The following is a 12,246-nucleotide window of genomic DNA, read 5'->3' as shown; positions in this document are numbered from 1 at the left end:
ACCACCTCGCGCTACAGAAAAAAAATGTACAGAAACCTTTATTTTTTTTGTTGGAAGCAAATTTCCTATTTCTGGAAATTTTCTGGGAAGCATTAATTTCTGTATTTGGTTTTTTGGAAGCAATCACGACTTACCAGACAATAGATATGGAGTTTTTAACTTTATTTCTGGGAAGCATTAATTTATATATTTATAAGCAAATCACGGCTTACTGGGAAGCATTATTTCTGGGAGTTTTTAACTTTATTGCCGTAATTTCCGGGAAGCTGTTTCTTATTTAGGAATACGTTGCATGCATGTTTCCTTGAATTAATCTGACGCTTCAAAGGATTTTAATCGTACGGCAAGGGATTAGTCTGATGAAACGCTAGCCATCAGTAGTCTGATCGCTAGTGGTTCCCTTCTTTATTTGCCACACTCCCGATTGAAATAGTACTACTAGATTACAGTTACCAGACTGGCCTCGCACCTTTCTCCCCAATCTCGTGTAATCCTTGCCGTTCAGGCCTAAATATGTTTATGAAATAACGTTAAATCTCAGAGTGTGCACAATACTCTCATATATACACCCTCCTGAAGATCTACAGATTTTTTTTGCATTTCCTGCATACTATACTATTTATTTCAGCTAAGGATCTAAATACTTATGAGTGAAGACTAAACTTTTAAAAGCTTTACCAACCGAAGGTTGCCCATTCTCGGCCTGTTGCGGAGCGTGTGATGTTTGTGTTCCCCGACTCTGTTCGGTCGTAATTGAGCCGTTCTACAGAACTTCTCCAACGTTTGCTTCTGCAGGGTGTCGATTTGCTACACAAAGCGCGGTCGTCCGCGTCTTCTGCTTTACATCAATGACTTCTCAGACACTACTTTCACAAGCTCTTAGGTTTAAAAAAGTTTGTTCCGTTGAGACGGAGATTTAGTGGTTGCCACGAGTTTTGCTCACGGTGCACTGTGGGTGGATGTAGATGGAAGAGGACTTCGGCACCCAAAATTTGGATGTTTGTTTCAATTTTTGTAAGAGTGTTTTTGAAAGAGTTTGTACTATTTAATATAAGTCCTTCGTCCTTTTTTGCAAATGAAGGAAAACTAAGGAGCACAAAAGAATAAAACTAAGGAAAGAGAAGACGAGAGATTGCCCGATGAAGCTGGAGACCGGAGGAGGCGGGAACTCCCCACTCACACAGCACAATGATCTCTAGCTTGCAGAGCACGGAGAGGCCCATCAATCGTGGGGATTCCTCAGTTGCTGCAAGAAATGAAAAAAAGGGGATGCATGCATGATGCATGAGCCAGATAGACAGCTACTGAGCTACACACTCACTCAGCCTGCCCTGCATCTGCATGGAGGTGGAGCAAGAAGAAACAATAATGCATCCGTTCCGTCCGGCTTTACTTGGGCCCCAACTAACTGGCCTAAGGGGGTGTTTGTTTCCAGAGAGTTTTTTGTGTAGGGAATAGAAAAAGTCTCTCTTAGGGCTTTTTTATGAAATGGGAGAGACTTTTTAGAGACTAAACTAGGCATTTGAGACTAAATGAAGAAGACTCTCAAGGAGAGTCTTTTTGGGACTTTTTCAACAATGCCCTTCCATGCACCCATTGGCCCGCCACCCCATGATGTTGTTTGATTGTTATTTTTCTATATACTATGGGCAACATGGTCATTTAATAGCCTCTAGGAAAGGACTGGGGACTTTTTAGTCTCTGAAATCAAATAAGGAGAGATTTTTTTAGAAACTAGACTTTTTAATTGAGACTAAAAAAAGTCCTAGGACTAGAGAACCAAACACCACCTAAGCTAGCCAGCTCTACTCCACTCCTCCCGTCTCCTCTCCTCCTGGTGCACAGCACCAAACCGTATATAAAAGACCGCTCCACCTCCCATCTCCAAACCAACCCAGCCATCCAACACAACACAAGCTAAGCTGCCTCTCATCACCTTCTCCTTGGGTTAGATTGATAGCTAGACTAGACACACGCTAGATTGACTGGACTGATAGACAGACAGATAGATAGACAGATACAAGGATCCATTTTAATTTCTGATTGATATATATAGCGATGGAGAAGGTGATGATGAGCAGGAAGCCGGGTGACTGGAGTTGCAGGTCATGCCAGTACCTCAACTTCTGCAAACGGGACGCTTGCCAGCGGTGCGGCGAGGCTAAGCTGGGCGCCGAGCGGGCAGACTACGCGGCCATGGGCGGCAGCTGGGAAGTCAAGCCCGGCGATTGGTACTGCGGCTGCTGCGGCGTCAACAACTACGCCAATCGCGCCAGCTGCTTCTAGTGCAGCGCCGCAAAGACAGACTCCGCCGCCGTCGCGCAGAACTGGGGGTTCAACGCCGCCGCCCAGGCCGGCTGGAAGGCCGGCGACTGGATCTGCCCCAGGTTCGTCTGCCTCCGGCCCCTATCTACCTCCTGCACTAGCTAGTCGGTTATGCTCCACTGCCCAGCTATAGATTAAAGCTTTCCAAGGAATGCAGCTAGCTAGCTAGCTGCATATGTGCATGCATGCATGCAAACAGGCCTGAAAAGAAAGAAAATTAACCACGTGTTTTGGCTATGCAGACTAGATTGTAACGTGCAAAATTACGCCAACAGAACCGAGTGCTTCCGCTGCAATGCGCCCAAATCATACTATGGTAAGATCATCTCCTGTGAATTCAACCCATCCCACGGCACATTTACACTACTTCTTGTTTGCGAGCGACGAGAGCACATATATTGACACCTTTTCTTTTTGCGATGATGGCACATATTTACACCACCTGACAGTGACAAACTGGTCTGGTGCTGTATGTGATCTCATCTAATCGAATTCTTTTATTTGTTTACTTCCTTTGCAGGTTAAAAAGGCGGGCCTGAAAAGAAAATTAAAAAATGGAAGAGTGTCATTGGAGCAAAGAACAATCACGAGTCCTCAAGGATTTTTCCTTTTTTTTCTCCTAAAGAAAAACCTTGGCCAACCCGATGGTTTAGTCATGTCGAAGAGCGGTAAGCCGCCGCTCAGACTCAGAAAAGGGAGATAAGTGGGCACAAACGTACGTGTACATGTGCGCATGTGTTTGGCTGAGGACCAATATCCAGTTTTCCTTTTTCAGTAAAAGAAAGAGAAAATTCCAGTTTGGCTTCATTTGTGCACCAACTTTTGAGTGTAACTCCTGTGTGTGAGATTAATTGTTCCTAATCATTAGACTGTTGCTGCGCATGCAGTTCCATTCGCCGATATCTATCCATATATAGATGCCTTGCTTGTGCCTGCTCATTGCTTACGGCATATGCAAAGCGGCCGGGAATGCAGCCAGGGAGCACAGAGGCGACAGCGAATTCACCCAGCCACAAGCGAATGTTTCTTCGAAAACCTTTAGTCGCCGCGCGCGCGAGATAGAGATATTCCGGGAGCAATCATGGCCCTGCTTTACTCCAAAAAGCGAGACGATCGAGATGCACAGGATTATTACCACTTCAGTCTCAAATGCCACGCGAGCACCACATACATACTCACAGACTACATATATACTCCTACATGTGGAAACGCTGCTGCATGCCATAATAGTAGAATAGAAGAGAAAGAAAATCAATATATATTCCCTTGTATCAAAATAAAAAACGTTTTGTGACAAAACCGTCTTATATTTTGATACGGAGGGAGTAGCTTGGTACGTAAGTTTACAAATGGAAAATTATTAGTCGCAATCTTTCCTCCATGAGTTAACATACTATGAATAGTTAATTAGTTTTTCGCTAACATGTTTATATATGTAACTTAATGGTCAAAGCTGCACGGTGTAAAACATGTCTATATCTAAAACATCATGGACGGTGTGCCGTGTGCGTGTATGTGAGCACATCTTCTCAAGTGTGTGGGGGCGAGAGAGCGAGAGGAAGGAGGGTCACCAAGCATCAGAATATATATCATGGTATTCTCTACTGCTTGGTGCTTGCCTGCACATGTTTTGGTTAGCTGGTCTTTGGCCGCTTGGCTATACTAGTGGTGACTTGCTTACCCTGAGCAAAGCCGACCTGTGTGTGTGTGTGTGTGTGTGTGTGTGTGTGTGTGTGTGTGTGTGTGTGTGTGTGTGTGTTCTTTTTGTCTCTTGATTGGTGCAGGGCCAGCAAACAGGCTGAACCATTTGCTCACTCATCATGCACACCTTTTTACAATCCAACATGTGTACAGAAACATATATTCATTCCCTCCAAGCACCTCCACAACAATAATAAGATTCTATGGAAGACCAGTAGCAGGCCCACATAACTAGTATACCAGGTCAAATGGTAGCATCATCACTGACGATACCGGTGTTACATGCTCTGGGATCCAAATAGCAATGAAATATGAATTGAAGCTTCTCTGGAATGGATGAATACTTCGCAAGTTTGAATTGAAATGGTGCAGCGGTAGGATGGTGTTTCACCAGATATTGGAGGAACTGCACCATTTCTAATGAGGATGCAAAACCTGAACGTTGTGATATACTACTGATATTCACTTCTTAACTCGTTATCTAGAAAACGAAAAGCTAGGGTGCTGCTTCTATGCGGTTTAGATTCCACGATGTCATCATTTCCTCTATCTACAACCTGATCCACCAAAACATCACATCAGCTATTTTGATTTCTAGATTCTTCCTCGAATTTTCTCAAGAGCAGCCATGCCACAGACAAGGAAAATAAAAGGACAAAATCCAAATTTGCGAACGGAGCAGGCCTCTTGAGCATATCATGATCTGATTGTGCTTGCGCACTTAAGGGTCGTCCTGACCAAAGCATCCAGCAGGTCGATGCATTTCTTGAGCCGCGGGTCGACACGTTTCTTGAGCTGCGGGTGGTCATCAAGCAAGATACCAACAAAATCATCCTAATATTTTCATTAGCTCTAGCCTAAATGTCTCCAGATTCTGGAAGGGGGTCTTAACTGTCATTAAATCCATTAAATTTGGATATAGATGGCAGATTGAGATGGGGCTAAAGTTAGATTTTGGGAAGATACTTGGTTTGGTACTTCCCCTTTAGTTGTTCAGTGTTGGGATCTTTACACTATATGTAATGAGCCCTCTAAACTGTAAAGCATGCTCGGGATGGTAATCAGTTGAAGTTTTACATTTGGAAGGATCTTTAATGATTGTATGATGGAGCAATTGTTTCAACTTGTTGATATAGCTAGTAGTATATCTTTCCAGGATGACACTGATTCTTTAGTTTCGCAATTAGAAAACAAAGGTCAATATAGTACTAGCTCTCTTTATCATGTAATCAACTTTAGAGGTGTGCAGCATGTTTATCTCCCTGCTATCTGGAAATTAGTTGTGCCTCCTAAAATTCATATCTTCCTATGGTTGCTCTCCCATAATAAACGTATGGCTAGAGATAATCTTAGGAAGAGGCATATCATTCTGGACTGTTTTCTGCACAGAGGATGAATCTGTTCATCATTTGTTTCATGCCTGCATAGTTGCCAAAGCAGTTTGGTCTATGATTAGTGACCTTTTTAAGAGACCTTTAGGTAAATTATGAATTTGTAGCTAGATTTTGGGTTTCTAATAATAAGAATTCTGCCATCAATACTGTTTGTATTGCCACTATGTGGTGTTTATGGAAATTTAGAAATAGTATGATTTTCAGTAACATCATTTGGTCTACAATCAAGTAGGTGGGTGGAATATCTTGAAAACTATCAGGCATTGGATGATTCTGTTGAAGGATCATACAAAGCTGGAATTGGAGGCTGTTTGCAACTCCCTCTCAAACTACATGAGGGAACCTCTCCTGATTCTAAGTGGGGCTAAAGATCGCTGAGCTACCCCCACTGATGCTGGAACATTCTTTGGACAAGCTCCATATTGAAGATCCCCGGCAACAGTTCTACAGATCCCCCAAGGGAGTCGGCTGGCCGCCTGCAAAACAAGTTACTCTGAGCCTTGCATCGCCCCTAGACATCTCCTGGTCTCCATCATCAGCCAAGCGACCAAAGCTATCCAGGCTCTGTGAAGCTCTTTCTCTCATGTGATGGGCCTGAATTGTAATAAATTGGGACTGGTTTTCCTTCTCTTAGTGTTGCCGACTTTTTGTCAGTTAAAACTTAGATTTTGCTCTGGTCTTTCCTAGCTCGTAGCCTGGATATTGCATGTGGTTTCATTTTATATGTAGCCGGAAAGTGTCTCCCTGTTTTTCAAAAAAGATGCAAGGATTATTGCATTGGCAGCCCACAAGTAGAAGCTGGAGTTATATTCACAATAGATTTCTCGTGCCCTCCATGTCCCCTTTCCTAAAAGCACTAATAAGTAGCTGGTAACACCTCGTGCTCCATGGAAGCTCTATCTGGACAGACTACCTCAACACCCTGATGAGGACATTTAAACAAGAAACTATTTAACTGATAAAGTTTCAATTGGATGAGAAGAATAGTACCAGGGAAAATGTGAACTAGAATCTCTCAAGGCATCTCACTAGAATAATAAATTGGAAATATCATATCATGGGACTGGCAAACTGGAAATGGACAAGCTACAATAGGCGAAGCTGTCAATCTTTGTCCAGCCAGAATTTTTAGACTAAGAGCATCTCCATTCTGCAACAATAACCAGTTAACTTTTCCGATTATTCCACACGCGCTATGTGCTGTCCGATCCGTGCGCGTCTAGCCCCGTTGCCTGTTTGGTGCCCTCCCCGCTGTCTGATCGGGCCCAGATGCTCCTCACCGAACCAGCAGTCTCAGGGGTCCATGACGCATGGCCTTGGGGCGCGCACAGGGCCGCCTCATCTACCGGGTGTTGCCCTTTGCCCTGCCTGTGCCGTTCGTGCACTTGTGTGGGGGCGCCTCATGTTTGGGCCACTGGGTAAAGGCGGTCGTCGTGCGTGGAGCTTGTCCGGCTGTACAGGCGTGTGCCGGCTCATGCGCTGGTGTGTGTGTCTGATGTTTGGGCCACCGAGCAGAGATGTCCCTCTTCACCCGGCTATCCCGCCCAACACCCGGATGGTTGTTCGGGCAGGCGTGTTGGGAGACTTTGCGGAGCCGGCATCTTACCGGGCGGATATGGTAGGTTTGCTCCTTTGGTTTGTGCCCGTCTGTTCCATTTTGGTGTGCTTGCTCTCTTCCTGCCTATCCGGCCGTGGCCACATGGAGTTGTGTTCGTTCCGTCCGACTGGTCCTATCTGGCCAGTGTCCACGTGGAGTTGTTCGGCCCCGTGCTAGTGGCAGCAATGAGGGTTGGTGAGTCCATTGCCCGGTAAGCCTACGATGCTTACTCCGTTGGGTAAAAGCAAGTGTTCCCCTTTGGTTTGTACTGTGCTGTGTCGCTCTTTTTACATGGCTTTCATCACCTGGTCTTTGGCTGTTTTTGGGCTCGTGTCCACGTGTGTGACTTCGTGTGGTGGGTTTTGTCAGTTCATTCGCCTTTGTGCTGCGATTGTCTTTATCTTGTCTTCTTCTGTATTTGGTTTTCCTCTCCTTTCTATATCCCTTCGCCACCGCCGCCTTACGCTTCACCATGCCCGTCCCTCGCTTTGGTCCGCTAGAGGTGCTGTTCGAGCTCATACCTGCTATCCGCCTGCGTCTTCCTGCTTTGTTTATGGCCTTCGTCCTTGCTGCGAGCTGAGGTTCTTCCTCATTCCTCTCCCCGGTCTCTTTTCTTGCCTAACTGTGCTCTCTCTTTCCGTTCTTTCTTTCAGGTCTTACGAGCTACTTGTCGTTGTTGGGTGCCTATATTGTTGCTTGAGGTGAGCTGCTTCTTTTCTAGTCTGTTCTCTGGCCTTGCTTCCCAATCTTTCTTGTCTATTTTGTTTTCTGCCCGAGTCCCTTTGGTTTAGATCACGTTACAAAAAATCCGTGATTCGTTGCTTGAGATTGTGGTTCGCTGGTTAACGGTGCGTGGTTTCATGTTACAGGCTCTGGTTTTATGTAAACCTTGTGAAGGAACACATGAAAAGGAAATGTAACTAAGGCAAGTCCACTTTTTATCGGACGAGATCAGGATGACATTCTTTATCCTCTATTTTGGTTTGTGCTTTTCGTATCGGCTAATTGATTTCTTTCCTATCGGTGCGGCAGATCTAGTGGATGACAGTTGCCAGGAAAGGAGCGGTTTCACAGCATAGGGCTAGCACTACATGTTCTATGTTGGCTTCGAGGCTTCTTATTTGATGAAGGAGGAGCATTTTGTCCATCAGTGCCCCTCGGTGAGGTTTCATTGCTCACGTGTTTCTGTGCGATTTCACATTCTTGGTTTTGTTTGCCATTCATGTGTGCCTTTATACTAAAGCAAGCCGTAGACGCTCTTGGCCTTACAGCCGACCAAACCACCACTTATGAGGAAGGGAAAGAGAACCTGCTTGGCTGGATTAAAATCCATGTTCCAACCCACATAAACATGCCACGTCTAGAAATGAGGTTTTTTTGTGGGGACTTATGCTTCCCGGCAACGCTCGTCCAGGCCCCCTTCAAAGGTGGCATGCAGATCTTCGTCGAGATGCAATCACAGGAAACCTACATCAAAGGAATGGGTGATCACCTCACTGCCGGCACATAGCTCGAGGATGGTCGCACTCTTGCTGCTACAACATCCAGAAGGAGTCCATCCTTCCATACTGCCTCCCGGCAACATGGTGGTATGCTGATCTTTGTCAAAGACACTCACCGACAAGACTATCAATCTTGAGGAAGAGTCCTCTAACAACATTGGCAATGTCATGGCAAAGATTGCCGTGGAAGAGCATTGCCTCTCGGCAACGGCTCCCTCAGCGCCAACACCCCGCCAACAGCTTCCGCCCAGCGACGACCAATCAGCGTCTAACTGGCGCAGGGCTACAGCGAAGAGGCTAAGCATAGGTCTGTTGCGGTCCACGGCGGTGCATGGCGAGCTGTCAAGTGGAGCGCGCGCCTCCAAAGTGTTAGGTGCACCCAAGGTGATTCACTGCCCCCTTTTACCGTGCGGGCGACACCTCATCAGCAACGTGTCGCGGTAAAAGGGATGCGCCAGCAAAAGCCTGCTACGACAAGACAGGTGTTCAACTCCGGCAACGGGATACTAAGACACATACCCCCGTATTTAATGTGATAGGTATTCCTCTGTATATCTACTGTACCCACAACCTTCTAGCCACTGTGGTGACCCCTTGTGACCATAAAAGCCTGCTACGACAAGACAGGTGTTCAACTCCGGCAACGGGATACGAAGACACATACCCCCGCATTTAATGTGATAGGTATTCCTCTGTATATCTACTGTACCCACAACCTTGTAGCCACTGTGGTGACCCCTTGTGACCATAAAAGGAGGCCCAGGTTACGTAGATAGGGGTTTGACTCTATTTTGATATGCGCGAGTGAACTTTCCCAGCAAGGAAGGTTCACCGTTGTAACATCTAGCTCATCACTTCCAGTGAATAAAAGTTAGCAGTACGTAGGGTATTACGCTTCCTAGCGGCCTAAACCTGGATAAAAATCCACCATGTGGTAGATAGAGGATTGGAGCGGTTAGTGCCCCAACACTGAACCAAAAAGGGGGTGTTCCACATCCTCGGTGTCGTGTTTCGTACACGCGACAGTTGCCTAACCTTTCCCAACCCCCCGCCCCCTCCTCGTATCCCAAAGCAAATAAGGATCAGAGAGATACATAGCCATGAACTACTCCCTCCATTCCAAATTACTCGTCGCAGAAATGGATGTATCTAAAACTAAAATACATCTAGATACATCCATACCTGTGACAAGTAATTCGGAACGGAGGGAGTAGCATATTTCGGGCCTACCAATTTATATGTGTAAAACAACAACAACAACAACAAAGCCTTTAGTCCCAAACAAGTTGGGGTAGGCTAGAGGTGAAACCCATAAGATCTCGCAACCAACTCATGGCTCTGGCACATGGATAGCAAGCTTCCACGCACCCCTGTCCATAGCTAGCTCTTTGTCGATACTCCAATCCTTCAGGTCTCTCTTAACGGACTCCTCCCATGTCAAAATCGGTCGACCCCGTCCTCTCTTGACATTCTCCGCACGCTTTAGCCGTCCGCTATGCACTGGAGCTTCTGGAGGCCTGCGCTGAATATGCCCAAACCATCTCAAACGATGTTGGACAAGCTTCTCCTCAATTGGTGCTACCCCAACTCTATCTCGTATATCATCATTCCGGACTCGATCCTTCCTCGTGTGGCCACACATCCATCTCAACATACGCATCTCCGCCATACCTAACCGTTGAACATGTCGCCTTTTAGTCGGCCAACACTCCGCGCCATACAACATTGCGGGTCGAACCGCCGTCCTGTAGAACTTGCCTTTTAGCTTTTGTGGCACTCTCTTGTCACAGAGAATGCCAGAAGCTTGGCGCCACTTCATCCATCCGGCTTTGATTTGATGGTTCACATCTTCATCAATACCCCCATCCTCCTGCAACATTGACCCCAAATACCGAAAGGTGTCCTTCCGAGGTACCACCTGGCCATCAAGGCTAACCTCCTCCTCCTCACAACTAGTAGTACTGAAACCGCACATCATGTACTCGGTTTTAGTTCTACTAAGCCTAAACCCTTTCGATTCCAAGGTTTGTCTCCATAACTCTAACTTCCTATTTACCCCTATCCGACTATCGTCAACTAGCACCACATCATCCGCAAAGAGCATACACCATGGGATATCTCCTTGTATACCCCTTATGACCTCATCCATCACCAATGCAAAAAGATAAGGGCTCAAAGCTGACCCCTGATGCAGTCCTATCTTAATCGGGAAGTCATCGGTGTCGACATCACTTGTTCGAACACTTGTCACAACATTATTGTACATGTCCTTGATGAGGGTAATGTACTTTGCTAGGACTTTGTGTTTCTCCAAGGCCCACCACATGACATTCCGCGGTATCTTATCATAGGCCTTCTCCAAGTCAATGAACACCATATGCAAGTCCTTCTTATGCTCCCTATATCTCTCCATAAGTTGTCGTACCAAGAAAATGGCTTCCATGGTCGACCTCCCAGGCATGAAACCAAACTGATTTTTGGTCACGCTTGTCATTCTTCTTAAGCGGTGCTCAATGACTCTCTCCCATAGCTTCATTGTATGGCTCATCAGCTTAATTCCACGATAATTAGTACAACTCTGAACATCCCCCTTGTTCTTAAAGATTGGTACTAATATACTCCGTCTCCATTCTTCTGGCATCTTGTTTGCCCGAAAAATGAGGTTGAAAAGCTTGGTTAGCCATACTATCGCTATGTCCCCGAGACCTTTCCACACCTCAATGGGGATACAATCAGGGCCCATCGCCTTGCCTCCTTTCATCCTTTTTAAAGCCTCCTTCACCTCAGACTCCTGGATGCGCCGCACAAAACGCATGCTGGTCTCATCAAAGGAGTCATTCAGTTCAATGGTAGAACTCTCATTCTCCCCATTGAACAGCTTGTCGAAGTACTCCCGCCATCTATGCTTAATCTCTTCGTCCTTCACCAAGAGTTGGCCTGCTCCGTCCTTGATGCATTTGACTTGGCCAATATCCCTCGTCTTCCTCTCCCGGATCTTAGCCATATTATAGATGTCCCTTTCACCTTCCTTCGTGCCTAACCGTTGGTAGAGGTCCTCATATGCCCGACCCCTTGCTTCACCAACAGCTCGCTTTGCGGCCTTCTTCGCCATCTTGTACTTCTCTATGTTGTCTGCACTCCTATCCAGGTATAGGCGTCTGAAGCAATCTTTCTTCTCTTTAAGCGCCTTCTGGACATCATCATTCCACCACCAGGTATCCTTATCTTCGCTTCTCCTTCCCCTGGACACTCCAAACTCCTTCGAGGCCACCTTACGAATGCAAGTCGCCATCTTCATCCACACATTGTCCGCATCCCCTCCTTCCTCCCAAGGGCCCTCCTTAAATACCCTCTCCTTGAACACCTGAGCTACCTCCCCCTTGAGCTTCCACCACTTCGTTCTAGCGACCTTGGCACGCTTATCCCGCTGGACACGAATCCGAAAGCGGAAGTCAGCAACCACCAGCTTATGCTGGGGTACAACACTCTCCCCAGGTATCACCTTACAGTCTAGGCACGCACGCCTATCTTCTCTTCTCGAGAGGATGAAATCTATCTGGCTAGAGTGTTGGCCACTACTAAAAGTCACCAGATGTGATTCTCTCTTTCTAAAGAGGGTGTTAGCTACAATCATGTTGTAGGCTAGAGCAAAGCTTAAGACATCTTCTCCTTCTTGATTCCTGATGCCATAGCCAAAGCCCCCATGCGCCCCTTCAAAACCTGTGTT

General features: G+C 46.3%; 1 protein-coding gene and 1 pseudogene across 1 annotated transcript; one reads left to right on the top strand and one right to left on the bottom strand.

Annotated features, from left to right (window-relative positions):
* The first annotated feature begins 1,934 nt into the window (after positions 1-1,934).
* On the top strand, positions 1,935-3,011 carry LOC119271560 (annotated as a pseudogene).
* A 1,711-nt stretch (positions 3,012-4,722) lies between these two features.
* Positions 4,723-6,896, bottom strand: LOC119272281. Its single transcript, XM_037553796.1, is given in 5 exon segments — positions 4,723-4,860; positions 6,210-6,284; positions 6,286-6,342; positions 6,493-6,570; positions 6,879-6,896. Coding segments are annotated over 5 exon segments (366 nt in total).
* Positions 6,897-12,246: the final 5,350 nt, after the last annotated feature.

The sequence above is a fragment of the Triticum dicoccoides genome, chromosome 3A, assembly GCF_002162155.2.
Source record: "Triticum dicoccoides isolate Atlit2015 ecotype Zavitan chromosome 3A, WEW_v2.0, whole genome shotgun sequence".
Classification (NCBI taxonomy): domain Eukaryota; kingdom Viridiplantae; phylum Streptophyta; class Magnoliopsida; order Poales; family Poaceae; genus Triticum; species Triticum dicoccoides.
This window is presented reverse-complemented; position numbering and strand designations above follow the sequence as displayed.